This window comes from Pantherophis guttatus, chromosome 1, assembly GCF_059756535.1.
Source record: "Pantherophis guttatus breed Tessera chromosome 1, ASM5975653v1, whole genome shotgun sequence".
NCBI lineage: Eukaryota > Metazoa > Chordata > Lepidosauria > Squamata > Colubridae > Pantherophis > Pantherophis guttatus.
The window spans coordinates 72,104,696-72,119,575 of NC_142063.1; the positions used below are offsets into that span (position 1 = coordinate 72,104,696).

At 37.3% G+C, this 14,880-nt stretch overlaps 1 protein-coding gene across 1 annotated transcript in view; it reads left to right on the top strand.

Moving 5' to 3' along the window:
• The first annotated feature begins 1,983 nt into the window (after positions 1-1,983).
• The window catches only part of MAP3K9 (mitogen-activated protein kinase kinase kinase 9), a 42,402-nt gene continuing 29,505 nt past the window's right edge, over positions 1,984-14,880 (top strand). Inside the window, exons 1-3 of the mRNA XM_034417674.3 lie at positions 1,984-2,114; positions 4,240-5,460; positions 11,974-12,387. Coding sequence (XP_034273565.2) covers positions 5,031-5,460; positions 11,974-12,387 — 844 coding nt within the window. The 5' untranslated portion in view covers positions 1,984-2,114; positions 4,240-5,030. The remainder of the gene's footprint in view (positions 2,115-4,239; positions 5,461-11,973; positions 12,388-14,880) is intronic.

Here is a 14,880-nt window from a genome sequence, read left to right on the forward strand (position 1 = left end):
GAAAAAAAAGCAATCATCTTCAAAAACCAATGCAATTGTGTGCATGGCATACACTTATTTACATTTAACTTGTAATTTCTGTTTGAACTCATGCAAGCTGGACAGGGATACCCAAATATGTGGTCTGTGGACATAAAATGCCCTGGTCTGAGCCAGACTGTAACTAATCAATATGCTGAGGCAGGAATGGCCCGCAGTGATTTATCAAGTAGTTTTTTTATGAGAGTTGAATGTCTCCATTTCAATAATTTTAGTTTTAAAAGGATTAGGGTTTCTATTATTTATTTAATAAATGAAACAAAATAATTTTTGAAGGGAGCTCTTTTTTCCCTTCTGCATTAACTCCATATAACCATTTCATATATATATTCAAGATAAGAAAACTTTTTTAAGCTATCACAAATAACTCCACTTTGTTTCTTCAATCGGTTCCTGACAGTCATTTCTACCTTTTCATTTGAGTCAGATGCCAATGGAGGTATTCCTTATATAATGGGAAAAGGTGAAAATTGCATGGCACCAAGTGAATAGGATAAGATGGTGAATAGGATAAGATGATGAAACCCAATGTAATTTCATTTTTATACTTCTGTTTTTACTTGTTTCAGATTTTGAGGTTTGCAATGTAGCAATGAGTTGTTAGTGGTGTCAAGTTCAATAAAATCTATTAACACCATCTGCATCACCAAAAATTGTAATCATGAATTTTCCAACCAAAGCATAGTTTTTTTATTTTTATTTTTGCAGTGAAGCTTTGTGATGATATTCTTTTGCTTTTGAATCATAATGATGGACCCATGGCTTGTTGGTTGCTATGATGCTTTGAAGAAATTTCTTGCTTTTCTTCTCATAGTATGACAACAATTGCTGGCAAATTTCAATTCTTAAAGTTTTCACCTCTACCATCAGCATGCAAGGAACCTATCTCCCAATACTGAAGGACTCAATAATGTGACTCATATTCCTGAGAAATTCCAAGCTTGACAGCAATTTCCTTTTAGCTCTTCTTTATCAGTTCATCAATCTTTCTCATTTGAAACTTGGTGGTTGCTGTAACCATGAGTTCACTTGGTCTTTATTCACACAAATCAGCTCTTTCCAGCTTGGCCCAAATATTAGTAATCACATAAACACAGTCATCACCATAAACTACCTGAATTCAATTGTGAATTAAACTGGCAGGATTCCTTGAGCAATTAAAATTTCCATCTCATAGTGGATTGCTTAAAGCATATTGAGGAATACTCATTACAAGCTTTCATTTCATGAACAATAGCAACACAAGCTTTCCCAACAACTCTTCAAGTGAAAGAAAGTGAGAGCTTCCGGTGAATTAGTGCTGCCATCTGTTGGTCACATACAACATTGGAGACACTGCTTTTCATTCAATCCTGGTACAATTTTTGTTACTAATCTAGTTGAAGGGAAATAATTGCTGGGTTAAAAAAAAAATACAAATGATATGCTGATGTGTAGGCTCATCTTGCTTACAAATTATGGTTCCAAGCCCAATCGTGATTGATAACCTTTTCCTATAAATTAGGTAGAGATATTTGACCATCAGATTCCTGTCAAATCTTTCTAAGATTTTTGAATTCAGAGTTTGAATACAATACAATGAAAACATTGGTACTGATGCTCAGTATTCTAACGTGGAGTTTTCTTTGTAAAAACATCCTGATAATGCCATTTTATTTTCAGTAGTAAAAGTGAAATGAACACTTGATTTAATGGCACTGGGTTTAGGAGGTTTTGGGAGCAGTAGTCAATTTTTCATTGGACATCACCCACAAACTTAACAAAGCTTGTTTATGAAGCAAACTGGGCAAGTGATGTAATTTTATATCATTTGTGTCAATTTGTATAGTTAGACAATTGATATCTATTTGTATCTGTCATTTGTGTCAGTTTACAACATTTAATTTACAGAGATTATAAAGATAAAGGTAAAGATTTCTCCTTTTCAGTTGTGTCCAACTCTAGGGCGCCGGTGCTTATCTGTTTCTTAGCCAAAGGAGCCAGCATTGTCCAAAGACACATTCCAATTGAAGTTTTTACCTATTTATCTACTTGCATTTACATGCTTTTGAACTGCTAGGTTGGCAGGAGCTGGGGTAAGTAATGGGCCTTCACCCCATCATGTGGCGCTTGGGTCTCAAACTTGGGCTGTCAGCTTTCCAGCTGACAAATTCAGCGCCTTTAACCACTAAGCCATCATGCCCCTCCACAGAGATATAAAAAATCAAGTATGAAATTACACAAGTAATGGAATTTTGGATTCCTAACATGGACTGTTAAATTGAGGTTTTTCTGTATAAACATTAACTGAGTTTGTCTCCTCTTTTTGGTTAGAGTTAAGGAAGGTACAGTATATTTTGTAAAGCACAAAATATCCAAGTTGCTTCTGGTTTGGCCCCCAAATGTATTACAATGAGAGGAAAAATGTAATATCATGTTCAATAATGTTTTTCAAAACTTATTTAACTGTAAATATTAAACAACTATATGAAATATAGTTAAGTTTATGAATATGGTTAGATTTTATGAGATTTGGAATATAATAGAAATGGTGTAATTGTAGGGGATTACACTCTGGAAGAGAATGGGTACCACAGAATTCAGTCCTGCTGCTGGGAAGCATCATTTATCCATTTGGATAGATTTCATAGCACATTGCAGACACACAGCTGTACCTCAGGATAAGACAGACTGGATAAGTATTCTGCTTTAACCTGCTGTCTGGAGGTTGCCAGGGCAGAAAAATTATTTTGTCATTGTTGCTATTTCTTTTGGTGGACATAATCATTGGACATAATATGTTATAGAAGTCAGCATGAATTAAAATCAAAATATACTGTTAAAATATTTGATGATATCTGATTACATTCTACCACTAATAGAATAGTTTTTATAAAGTGAATGGGAAAGCTCCAAATATTTGCACTTAGAATAAAAGGTGACTTATAAAATTTCCCAACATAATTACTGTGTTGCACACAGGCTAAACTACAATGTAGTTAATTGCTGCTCAGTGTGTTAAGCAAAGCCAGGAAGAACAGTTATTTTTGGATCAATTTGTGTGTCAATACTTGGGAGTTAATCCAGTAAACAATGGTTTAATAAATTATGGATTAAGCTGCAATACATGTATGTTGGAAACAAGTGCAGTTTTCTTTCAGGAATAGTTTAATTAGATATCCATTTATTTAAATATTAAATGAATAAACTGATTTAATTGGCTGAGATTTATTTAATCTAAATAAACCTCAACAGTGTTATTACATCCATAGCTGAATGGGTCTTGGGTTTGCAATTCCATTTTGTTCCTCTGGTTTTGTCACCCACTGTTGCATTCACCCACTGTTTATTGGTTCTTCCAGATTAATACAATTAATCATGAAGAACAGTAGGATTAAAATAAAAAGCTAATATGCGCCTGAATTTTCATTTAGTGCCATACAAGCAGAATCACTCACTGTTTTTCTCTGTGTTTTTCAGTCACATTTCTCTACAATGTGTCATCTAACTCACAGGAATTTAAAGTTCTTTGTGTTATTCTAAATCAAATTATGGTTTGTGCTGGTGAATAGCTTGTCCATTTAGTTCAAAACTCAGTGGCTGCTTCATTCCACATGCTAAGCCATGGGATCTTAATCATGATTTATTGATCAACATGTATATGGTTGGTTGGTTCAACATGAAAGTTATCCCATAATTTACACAGTATGATAACTCACAAGCTAACAATACCCAGTTAGCAACTAGAAAAATGGTCCACTGAGATGATATGAAGGTGAACATTTCAGCCATTATTTTCCTACTTCAGGAAACAAATTGCTACATTGGCTTGAAATGCCATGCTAGCATTAGCAAGGCAGCAATATTGCTTGTATTTAAGAATACTGAGATAGCTTACTAGGAAAGTTCTGCTATGCCAGCAGAACTCGGAAAACTGATTTGAACAAACCAAAAACCACACTTTTATTAGGATCCATTTCTCTATTTACATTTGTTACATACTTCACAATTTTTTTTCCCTAGGGTCGGTACATACACTTGAATTGCAACCAGAGAATAATAGTGACCGAGACTTTGCTTTCAAATTACAGCACTGTAAATTGGCCTTGACAATACACTGACAGGTGCTTTTATCTCATAAAACGGTCACTTGACTCCCCATCGATATTTGGGTGGTCGCACGTAGGCCCGGCTCAATTTTGTGACTAGTTCCTTTCAAAGGCAGGTAGCCCCATCTGGTTGCCAGAAACAGGGAAGGGACAGAAGAAAAGATGCTCATCGTAAGGACCGTTTTGCATGTCTAGCCGCCACAACTGGCACTTCAGGATACTTATACAACACAATGGAATCGGAGAACCCCGTAATGTTTGGTCGGGAGTAAGCGAAGAAGCGCTTTTCGGAATAAGGGGACCCGTTTCCCTCCCAGGATCCGCGCCCATTCATTCGCAAGCAGCGAACTCGGCTGGCACGCGCGCGAACTCGCGCCGAAGGCAAAAGGCAGCCTTGCTCACCTAGCAACGACAGAACCTTGAGCTCCCGCAGTGACGCTCAATCCGATCCAAGGGAACGTTGAGGGAGCCGCCCAATAGGAAGGACGACTTAAAGCGCGTGCGAGACAGCTGAGCCAAAAAAAAAAAAAAAAAACGGGGCGGAGAAGCTAAACGGGGAGGCAGGACGTCGTTCAAAGGCGCCGCCAATCTTCAATCAGGTAAGGGAGGAGATTGAAGGACTGCCGCATCAGCGAATGGGAGCCCAGGGATGGCAAGGGAGGCGGGGTTTTCCGGACGCTCCTCCCTCCTCCCCTCTTCCAAGCTTGCCCGGTCAATCAGGTGGCTTAAGGGATGTGCGGCCGGCGGAGCGCGATGTGGCTGTGGAGGGGCTGCTGGGCGGCGTCTCTTCTCGGCGGAGGGCTGTGGCGCGGCTGCGGCCTCGGCGTTCCCTCCAGCGTCGATCGGGAGCCGGCAGCCGCATGAGCTATAGGCAGCTTTCCCCGCGGGCAGCCCTGCCCCCTAATGGAGGAGCCCTTCCGTCCTCCTCCTCCTCCCCCTCTCCTCCTCCCGCGCAGCCCCCTCCAGCCGCCGCTGCCGGGGGAGGCTGAGGGGGAAGGAGCGGCGGCGGCGGCGAGCCCCGCTTGGGGGAAGGCGGAAGCCGCGGCCTCGGGCGACAGCGCCGACGGGGCAGGCCTCTGGACGGCTGTCTTCGAGTACGAGGCGTGCGGCGAGGACGAGCTGAGCCTGCGTCCCGGCGACGTGGTGCAGGTGCTCTCCAGGGACGCGCTGGTATCCGGCGACGAAGGCTGGTGGACGGGCCAGATCGACCAGCGCGTCGGCATCTTCCCCAGCAACTACGTGACCAGCAGCGGGGGCAGCAGCAGCGGACGCCGCCTCCGCCTCCAGGAAGGGAGGAGATCGGATCTCCAGGCTGCTAGTCCGGCCATCCAGTGTAAGAAAGGGGGGCTCGGTGTGTGCGTGCAGGGGGGGGGCGGGGGGGGAGGTTGATTCAAGAAAATGCCCGCACTGTTAAACACCGGGCAGTGGATGTTTTGGGGGGGGGCGGGTTTCTGGGGAAGAGGCCGAATTACCTCCCCCTACCCACCCACCCACATTTTCAGGGCATAAACCCATACAGACGGCCACTGGGAATATCTCCCACCCCCCCACCCCTTGCCGGTCAGAGCTACGACCCAGGGGAGGCTGGGTTTGCCTTGTGCTGAAGAAGTTTGCGGGATGATGGTCGTGCGTGTAGGCTTGCATGCTTGTCACTTCGATAGGAACGGGACACGCTTGACCCGTGTCTTTGAAACTTCGTCCAGGGGATGGCACTTCTCCCATCTTAATGAGACTGCAATAGACGCGATCTTGCTTACGTTTTGCAGAAGACAATCAAGATACTTCCGGAGGGATCTAAGGAAGGGGTGTGGCTATGTTGTATCCCATCGATGTTTATCGCCTCCCTTCCCCCCCCACCCCCATCTCTTACGCTCTTTCTTGATCCCAGCGCCAGTAAACTCGGAGAATTGTATATTCTTCCCCAGCCTCTTGCTCTATAGTTTAGATCAGTGGTCACCAACTGGTGGTCCGTGAGAAAATTTTGGTGGTCCCCAGAAAAATTATCTGCATTTTTTATATTGCACTAAATACTATTTATCTTTTTAAAAATTCATATTAGTGGTCTGCGGGATTTACAATTATGAATTTAGTGGTCCCTGAGGTCCGAAAGGTTGGTGACCCCTGGTTTAGATGAAATAATCCAATGCCCCACTGCTTCAAACTAGGTCATATAAATTCAGCCTAATTACGTTTTCCTGTGTAACTTGCATCTCTGAAAACTGTGCACATAAGAATAACAGCCAGTGTTGCTGAGTGTCAAGGGGTATATTAGTTTAATAAAGAATGATAACAGTGTAGGAGTGTATGTCAGGAGAGAAACATTTTTCAGCAGTGTACTTTTAATTGTTAAATGGGTTGTTTTTTTTGAAGGGACCTTGGTACTCTCTTAAACTTGGTTGTTTTCTTGCGTATGTTTCATTACCCAAACCTAGGTAACATCATCAGTGCTCTTATAGGTCATTGTTTTCCTTCTTTGTAACTTCCATGCTCTTTATGCCCAATATGTTTTTCTTAAATCTCAGTAGTAACCTAGTTCAGTTCCATGTGCTTTTTAGTGGCTGTTTAATAAAGGTAATTTGTTTTAAAGTCATCATGAAAGGTGTAATCTCAATTTTAGTACAAACTAGCAAGATGATTTTCCTGTGTTCATTAATTTGATTCATTGAGGACATTTCAGCAGTTCAAACTACAAAGATATAAAGCTTCCTGTGTTTGAGTGGCTTGTCCCAACTGTCAAAGCTTCTGTGATTTCCCTTTCTTTTTCCTGTGATCTTACTGCCTCAACACATGAACAGTTCATTTTTTTGCTGGCTCTGCTTAGAAACTTCAGAAGAAGACATTTATGTTTTTCATCAAGATTTTTGTTCTAAGATGTTTTCTGTCAGGTTACTTTTGTAGCATTTCCTTGTAAACAAGTGGCCACAACTGAAATGTGTTAACACTGCAAAATTCAGTACAAAGAGTTAGCTTGTCTTGCATGGAATAGTCAATATTTTTGGATTACTGTTATACTTTATTGCCAAAATCAAGATATTTGAAAGAGAATGCTAGACCTGGTATTTTTCTTTCCTTTTCAAATTCTAATTTTGCAAATCATTTCATCCTTACAGCTTAAACATTTGCAAGAGAAAATAGAAATTTAAAATACAATATATGGGAAACTTATATCCACCTTAAAAGGAAATAGTAAATAATCTGAAACAGGAAACTATAGTAATTTTGATACTGTTTCCTCATTTTGGTTTTGAGATGAATCTTGTCCTAAAGAAAATAGCAATAAACAAATGAAAGTCTTCTTCCCTGTCCCTTTGCCTTTCTGTAGGAAAAAGTCTGCATAGTGTTGCTTTGAGATCATTTAGTAGTAGCATTTTAATTGGCAATGTGTTAGGGAAAAAGTAGAATCTCATATGCAGCATTTTCAATGATACTAAGCTATCTGTTTTCAGTTATAGCTATTCAGTTCTTACACATGTAAAACTGACCTGGCTGCAACTGACAGAAGTTAAGTTACAGGATTTTTATTTACAAAGCATCCACCTCACATAGATGACTTTGCATGGCTTACAATAAAATAGATAAAAACAATAAAATGCATAATATAAAAAAATAGAAGCTAAGTTTCATAAATAATGTCCCATATGTCCCTTTTTAGGTTATATTTAAACAATATTTCTACACTGTCTGATGCAGTATAATCTTGTTGTTCTTTTCATACACAAATACAGTCAAAAGTCTACTCACAAATAGGTATTTGGTGGCCAACTCTTTGTTATTATGCAAGGAAGTTATTGAAGTTTAAATCTCTAACCTAGTAATATAATCAACAGAAAACACAGTCAAATAATCAAAGCTGGAGAATTTAGTTTAGCCATATAGAGATGATTTGGTATAAAGCCAGTTTTAGATTAAATGTTTATGTAATTGCACTGAGAAGCCTTTGTTATTTATTCTTTTGCAAAGGTTTATTCTTTATATTGCCTTTTTTAAAACCAATATTGTATAGCTGAGACCACTATGGTACTGAAAGTAAAATCTGTATGTTCTCAAATGTACATCTCTCTCTCTCTCTCTCTCTCTCTCTCTCTCTCTCTCTCTCTCTCTCTCTCTGTGTGTGTGTGTGTGTGTGTCTGTCTCTCTCTCTCTTTCTCTGTATATAAGTATATACATGCCCACACACATACATGGTCTAAACAGAATTAAATTTGATAAATGATAAAACATCTTCATGACTTATATCGAATAAAATTTAAAGACTAAACTTTGAATTTACCTGCTTTTTGTTACATGAAACTATTTGTAAGGGAAATAGCTCTTCTCTTAACCTTTTTTTAAAAAATCCTGTATAATTTATAAATTATGGTAATCATTAAAAGTGTTTTTAGTCTACAAAAAGCATATGCTTCAAACTGCTGTTGAGAATTCTAGCTAACGTTTTGTTATCACCAAAGGAGCTGTCCATTCAGCACCATTAATTCAGAATCTCAATTTTCTGTTCATAAAATTTAAGTATCCTTATGCCCTATGATACAGTACTAAAAACAACAGTAAATGAAATGAAAAAATGAAATGAAATGAAAAAATTCACTCCTTTTAATCACTTAATCAAGAATATGCAGGAAATTTGAGCATGCTTAAGCTCTTTAAATAGGGAATTCAGAACTATGACTTCTGCTGTTTCTTTTTTCGACTTTAAGTTAACCTTAAAGATCGTAACTTACTATTTCAGTTGCTAAAGATGCTTCTTAGTTCAATGTTTTTTAACATTAAATTCCCATATGACTAATTAGACTTCTAATGTTTTTCAGAATCCTATTTTTTGCTTTCATTCATTGATATTTCAATAGTGATAGGTCTTCATTAGATAGACTGCATGTATTATAGTAACTAATATGCTGCCCTTCTTTTTTAAGAGCTATTTTAATTCTGGGGGTTAATATTAATACAACCAGCATATTTCTTGACTGCTGCTTCCTTTATTGTAGATAGATGATTCTAAAGACAGAAGCTACCTATCGCTTTTATATCTTCATTGTCAGTTGTAAGTGAATTTGTCTAATTCTCTTTTAAATTTAGCTAAATCATTCTCTGTCCTCAGAAAATTGGTGGTCATGCTGCTTATCCAAGAATTCAGATTGGGGTGAATAAGATGAGTGTTTTTGGCTTTCAAAGGTGGAATTTTTACCTCTTGTCATTGTAACAACAGTTCAGTAAAAGTTATTGGGAAAATTATTGGCCAATTTTCCCAGTATTTCATTGTCAAGGATATGATATAAGGCTTGTACATTAATCATCTTAAATTGCATCCTAAATTATTTTTACTTTTCAAAATTGATCTTTTGCTTAAAATTGGTATTTTTCAGTTCCAGCATGTCAATATAAAAGGAAACTTGCTTCTCAGCGGCTATTTTTTATGTTATTTATGTTTATATTTAATAACAGTATTTTTATTCTGTTTTTATCCTGTTTTAATAGTTGGTCCCCCAAAGTCCTGTATATAAGATGGAGCTATATAAATCTAAATAAATAAATAAATAAATAAATAAATAAATAAATAAATAAATAAATAAATAAATGTACCTGTTTTTAGACTTCCTTGGAATTATTTGGAGCATAATTTGAACAGCAGTCTATAGTCTTTATTATTTGCATGTTTATAAAATTCCTATGGAAAATCAAGGATATTTTCTTCTTGTGGTGGAATTACAGTATTAATTGTAGGATATCAGCCAGAAAAGTAGAACAACATACAAATATTATAATGCTATATCTCAAAACAAATGATGCCAGAAGACATCTTTCTTATCACCAGTATGATGAACTTGCCCTTCCTGATGTTCACACGTGTATTGCATGGAAAACTGAGCTCTCAGTTAGCAAGCTTCTTCATTTCAACTTCATTGTCATCAGCATCCAATCATGCATCCCATCTTACATGGCATAGCCTATCCTGGTGACTTTAACATATGAGTAAATTTGTGCAGAGAAAAATTCAGGTATCCAAGCATCAACTAAACTATTTAGATTTTGAAGGTAAGAAGTGGCCCTTTGAATTTAGATTGCAAATGAACTGAAAACCAACGCAGCTGATATGAGACTGTTGTGTTATGGCTTCTATCCAGAGGTGTGCTGAAGTTTGCAAAGGATGTACTCATAAGTTGTATAACCCAGACATGCAACTGTGGCTTTAAAATGTAAGCTGCCCTGAGCCTTTGTAATAGGGAAAAGTAAAATATAAATAGACCGTTCTTAATACTGTTCCTTTACCTAATACTCCTTCCTCCTCCAATTTCTCCACAAAACACTCCTGTGAGGTAGGTTGACATAAGAAAGAGTGGCTGGCTCATCTTAAAGCTTTTAAAAAGTGTTTCATATTTCAATATGCTTCTTATATTGAAAGAGTAATAGTGAACTTTGATTATCTCTTTTAATTCAACAATTACTCTATGACACTGTTAACAGAAAACTTAATAGTGGCATACAGTATATTGTTGTGTTAGCATAATTATTTAGGCTGAATGAAATACACATAAAGAATGAGTGTGAAATATGTTTCACATCAGTATTTCTTATTTCAGAAAGTTTTCAGTGCAAAGTTGGAATATATGATCAGTAGGAAAGGAAAAGTCCTGTTCTTTCCTGAAAATTGATCTTTTTTGTAGAATAGCTTATAACAGAAAACATGTTTATAGAAGGTAGATTTAATTTAAAAAATGTTTTAAGGTAACAATTAAAAAAGAACCTAGCTATAAGGTATATTTGTAAATGTAAGAGTAACTTTTTATTAAGGTATATCAGCATATGTTAATTGCAGAGTGAGGAGCGGAAAGATAACTGACCTGATCAGTTCTTCAGGTGGTGTAAAAGTGCAGCCAAGAATGTGCTCCTCCCTCTCTCTCATTTAAAGCATCCTTCAAAATCAAAGAAATTAAGTAATAGAGAATTTGGAAAGATGAAATACATCCGGAAAAGAAGAAGAGTCTATGATGAATATAAATGCAAAGGTTGGAAGGAGAACTCAAAGGTGCTTTTTCAAAAGGCAACTGGACTTTCTTTGTTTTTGCTTGAAGATGTTTTGCTTCTCATCCAAGAAACTTCTTCAGTTCTGAATGAATGGTGAAGAATGGGAGGATTTATATTCCTTTCAGTCATCTGGTTGCTAGCACAGTTTGTGAGAGTTGTTGAGGCTACTTGGAGGTTTATCTGTGCCCTCAGATAGTGCAAATGGGTATGCATTGTCTTGGAACTGCTGAAAGAGCTGTGTTGGTCTGGAAAAGGTTAGCCATCACTGGTATAAGCAATTGGTTCTTAATGCATAATCCAGTTTTCCCTAACTTGTTTTCCCTAGTTGGGTGGATTTCAATGCCCAGAATTCTACAACCTGCATTGTCATTACTGAAAAGTCTACGATTGAAGCCATAGAGCTTAAGGCACTAACTAAAGATCCGGAAGTTTGGCAATAATGCATCTACCCTTTAAAACGAAATGTTTACCCATAATAAAATCTTCATTCTTCAGGCACAATATTGCAGTCTTATTAGAACGTGATGATATAAAACATCTTCCTGGGAAGTGATTTAAATTGTGATTTTTAATGATTAAAATATATTTTTCTGAACAGTGATTCAGTTATATTTGATTTAAATTAAATCTGTCATTTTAGACACAATCACAATATTGATTTAATATATTTTTTTCTAAGTATTTCTAGCAGGGGTAAGGGTTCAAAATGAGCTGACTCATATTTCCGCTAGGTAAGTATTTCAGCAGTCCCTTGTCTTAAAAAGTCAAGGTTAAATCATGTCAGTAAATGAATGAGGCTGATAGCAATTTTCATTTTGTATCCTAGTGCTGGAAATTGACTTCTCGGAGCTTATTCTGGAGGAAATTATTGGCATAGGAGGTTTTGGGAAAGTTTACCGTGCAATTTGGTTTGGAGAGGAAGTTGCTGTCAAAGCAGCTCGCTATGATCCAGATGAAGACCTCAGTGAAGCCATTGAGAACGTCCATCAAGAAGCCAAGCTCTTTGCTATGCTAAAACATCCCAACATAATTGCCCTTAGAGGTGTATGTCTAAAGGAACCAAACCTTTGCCTGATTATGGAGTTTGCCCGTGGAGGCTCATTAAATAGAGTGCTGTCTGGTAAAAGGATTCCACCAGACATTCTGGTTAACTGGGCTGTCCAGATTGCTGAAGGAATGAACTATCTACATGAGGAAGCAATTGTTCCTATTATCCACCGGGATCTGAAGTCCAGCAATAGTAAGTGGAAATATGGAATGAAATGCCAGTAGCTTTCAAGAATATTTTATTTTTTTATTTATTTTATTTTAAATTTATATACCGCCTTTCTCCCTGAGGACTCAGGGCGGTGTACAGCCAGAATTAAAAAACATGGAATACAAATATTAAAAACAATTAAAATATATATAAATTTGGCCCAAAATTAAAAATACAAACCAATTAAATATTGGGCATAAAATAGTATTTAAAAGTTGTGAGATCACTTATGTCATCACCAGATGGATAGCACTTGAAGAAATGTTAGAAAACAAATTTCCAGGCCTACAAACCTGGGTATAGAAATGATGAATAGAGAAAAGCCACTCTAAGGAACTGATTTAACAGAATAGAAATAAAAGAAATCCAGAACACCCTCTGTTTTTTTCAGTTTAACACTTCTGCTAACTATTCCTCCTCTGTCTTGAAATTTTTCTGACTGAACTATTTCCTGTTGCTTTTGTTTCCCAAATTTATCAAGTTGTTTGTAACACGAAGGGAAACCTTTAGTGCTTAAGATAGACTAGAGGAAAATGAATTGTTCTTCCTTACTTGGATGTTATTGATAATGTTTATTTATTTATTTATTTATTTATTTATTTATTTATTTATTTGTGTGTGTGTGTGTGTGTGTGTATATATATATATATATATATATATATATATATATATATATATATATATATATATATATATATTTCTATACTGCCCTTCTCCCGAAGGACTCAGTGACAAGAGTGATACACAAATGAAGGCAAATATACATGTCCCAGGATAATTATTGCAGGATCCAATCTGAGTCGATCACTGAGACCAGAGGTTTAGTCTTCCAAGCTTTCGCACTCATGCTGGAACCCATCCTCAGGGAACTTCTCTCTAATGGAATGTGACCAACCCAGATTAGATCCTGAAAGAGTAATACAGTTTTTTTGAGTGTCATGTATTTGGTCTATAGTAGTTAGATTTATTTTTAATTTTTATACTTGTAACTTTGCAATCAAAATATTTTTGTAGAGTTGTGATCTTATTAAATTGAAATTCAATACAATTATGGTATGCTGATGATACCCAATTATATCTTAAACTGGAGATATAAATGAGGCCATCAAGGTGCCATCCCAGTGCTTGGAGGCTGACCAGGTTTGGATGAGGGGGCACTGTCTCTGATTTCTCTCCTAGCAAGACTGAATGGTTGTAAGTGTTTGGACACCCAAATTGGGAGGTTGACCTTAGATGAGAAAGTACTTTCCCCTTCAAGATTGCTGGCCCTCATCTTCCTGAATTTACAGCTCTTGCACAAAGAGCAGCTGTCAGCTGTGACCAGTCCAGAAGGCCTTTGCATACCTCCATTTGGTACACCAAATGCAGCCTTTCCTAGATTGGGCAGGGTGGGGGGGCTTTCATATATTCACTCATACCTCAGTTACCTTTTAGCTCAACTACTGCAATGTGCTCAACGTGGGACTGTTCTTGAAGACCACCTGGAAGCATTAACTGCTCCAGAATGTGGCATCATGAGTATAATGAGCACCCCCTCAGTATGCCCATGTACCACCTGTGCTTCACAAGTATGATTGCCAGTTTACTTCCAGGTGCAATTCAACACGCTAGTTGTTTCCTATAAAGCTCTACATGGCTTAGGGCCTGATAACACGAGGGACCATCTGTATCCCATTGCATCCTTCCAGACAATTTCATCCCACAGGGTTGGCATATTTGACTTAAAGTCAAGTTTTGACTTTAAAATGTTACCGATCAGAATCCTGGAACTGCACTTTCTCTGTAGCAACACCTTTTCCCTAAAACAATTTAGTTGGCTGCTCCTCAGTGTGGTTTAAAAAGGCATGAAGTTCTGGCTGACTACTCAGGAGTTTATCAAGAGAGAGTAAGATTCTTTGCTTCATCGTGCTTGGCATTTTTAAAAATGTTTTATTTATTTTATTGCATTTCTTTGCTTGATCATTGTGAGTTGTTCAGAATCATTGAGAGTTGGATGGCATACAAGTGAATAAATTATTATTGTATACCTTCATTTTGTGGTGTTATCAGAAAAAATTACTTCAATACTGGAGGCTAGGCTAATGTTGAATGGCAAGCATGAAAACATAGGAAGCTAAATCCATTGCTCTCATGAGATAATTGTAATTTATGTAGATAAAAGCTAACAGGGTGTCCTTTCAAAAGAAATGAATGCAATATTTTATGAACTTGATTATCAAGTAATGTGATGGAATAAATGTGGGCAGGAGTCTAAAAATAGAAATGGATCTTGAAACTAAATTAATCTTAAACATATTTTAGTATACCAAAAATACTCAGAGGAATTCTAGACCTTTAAAACTTCTTTCATTTATATTAGAATGGGGATAGTTCAGTTTTACCTATTGAGATGGTTCTTGGAAAGTCTAATATCAGGGAGAAAAAAAGTCACCCTTATCCTTATTTTTTAAAAACTTACTACTATTTCACATGTGC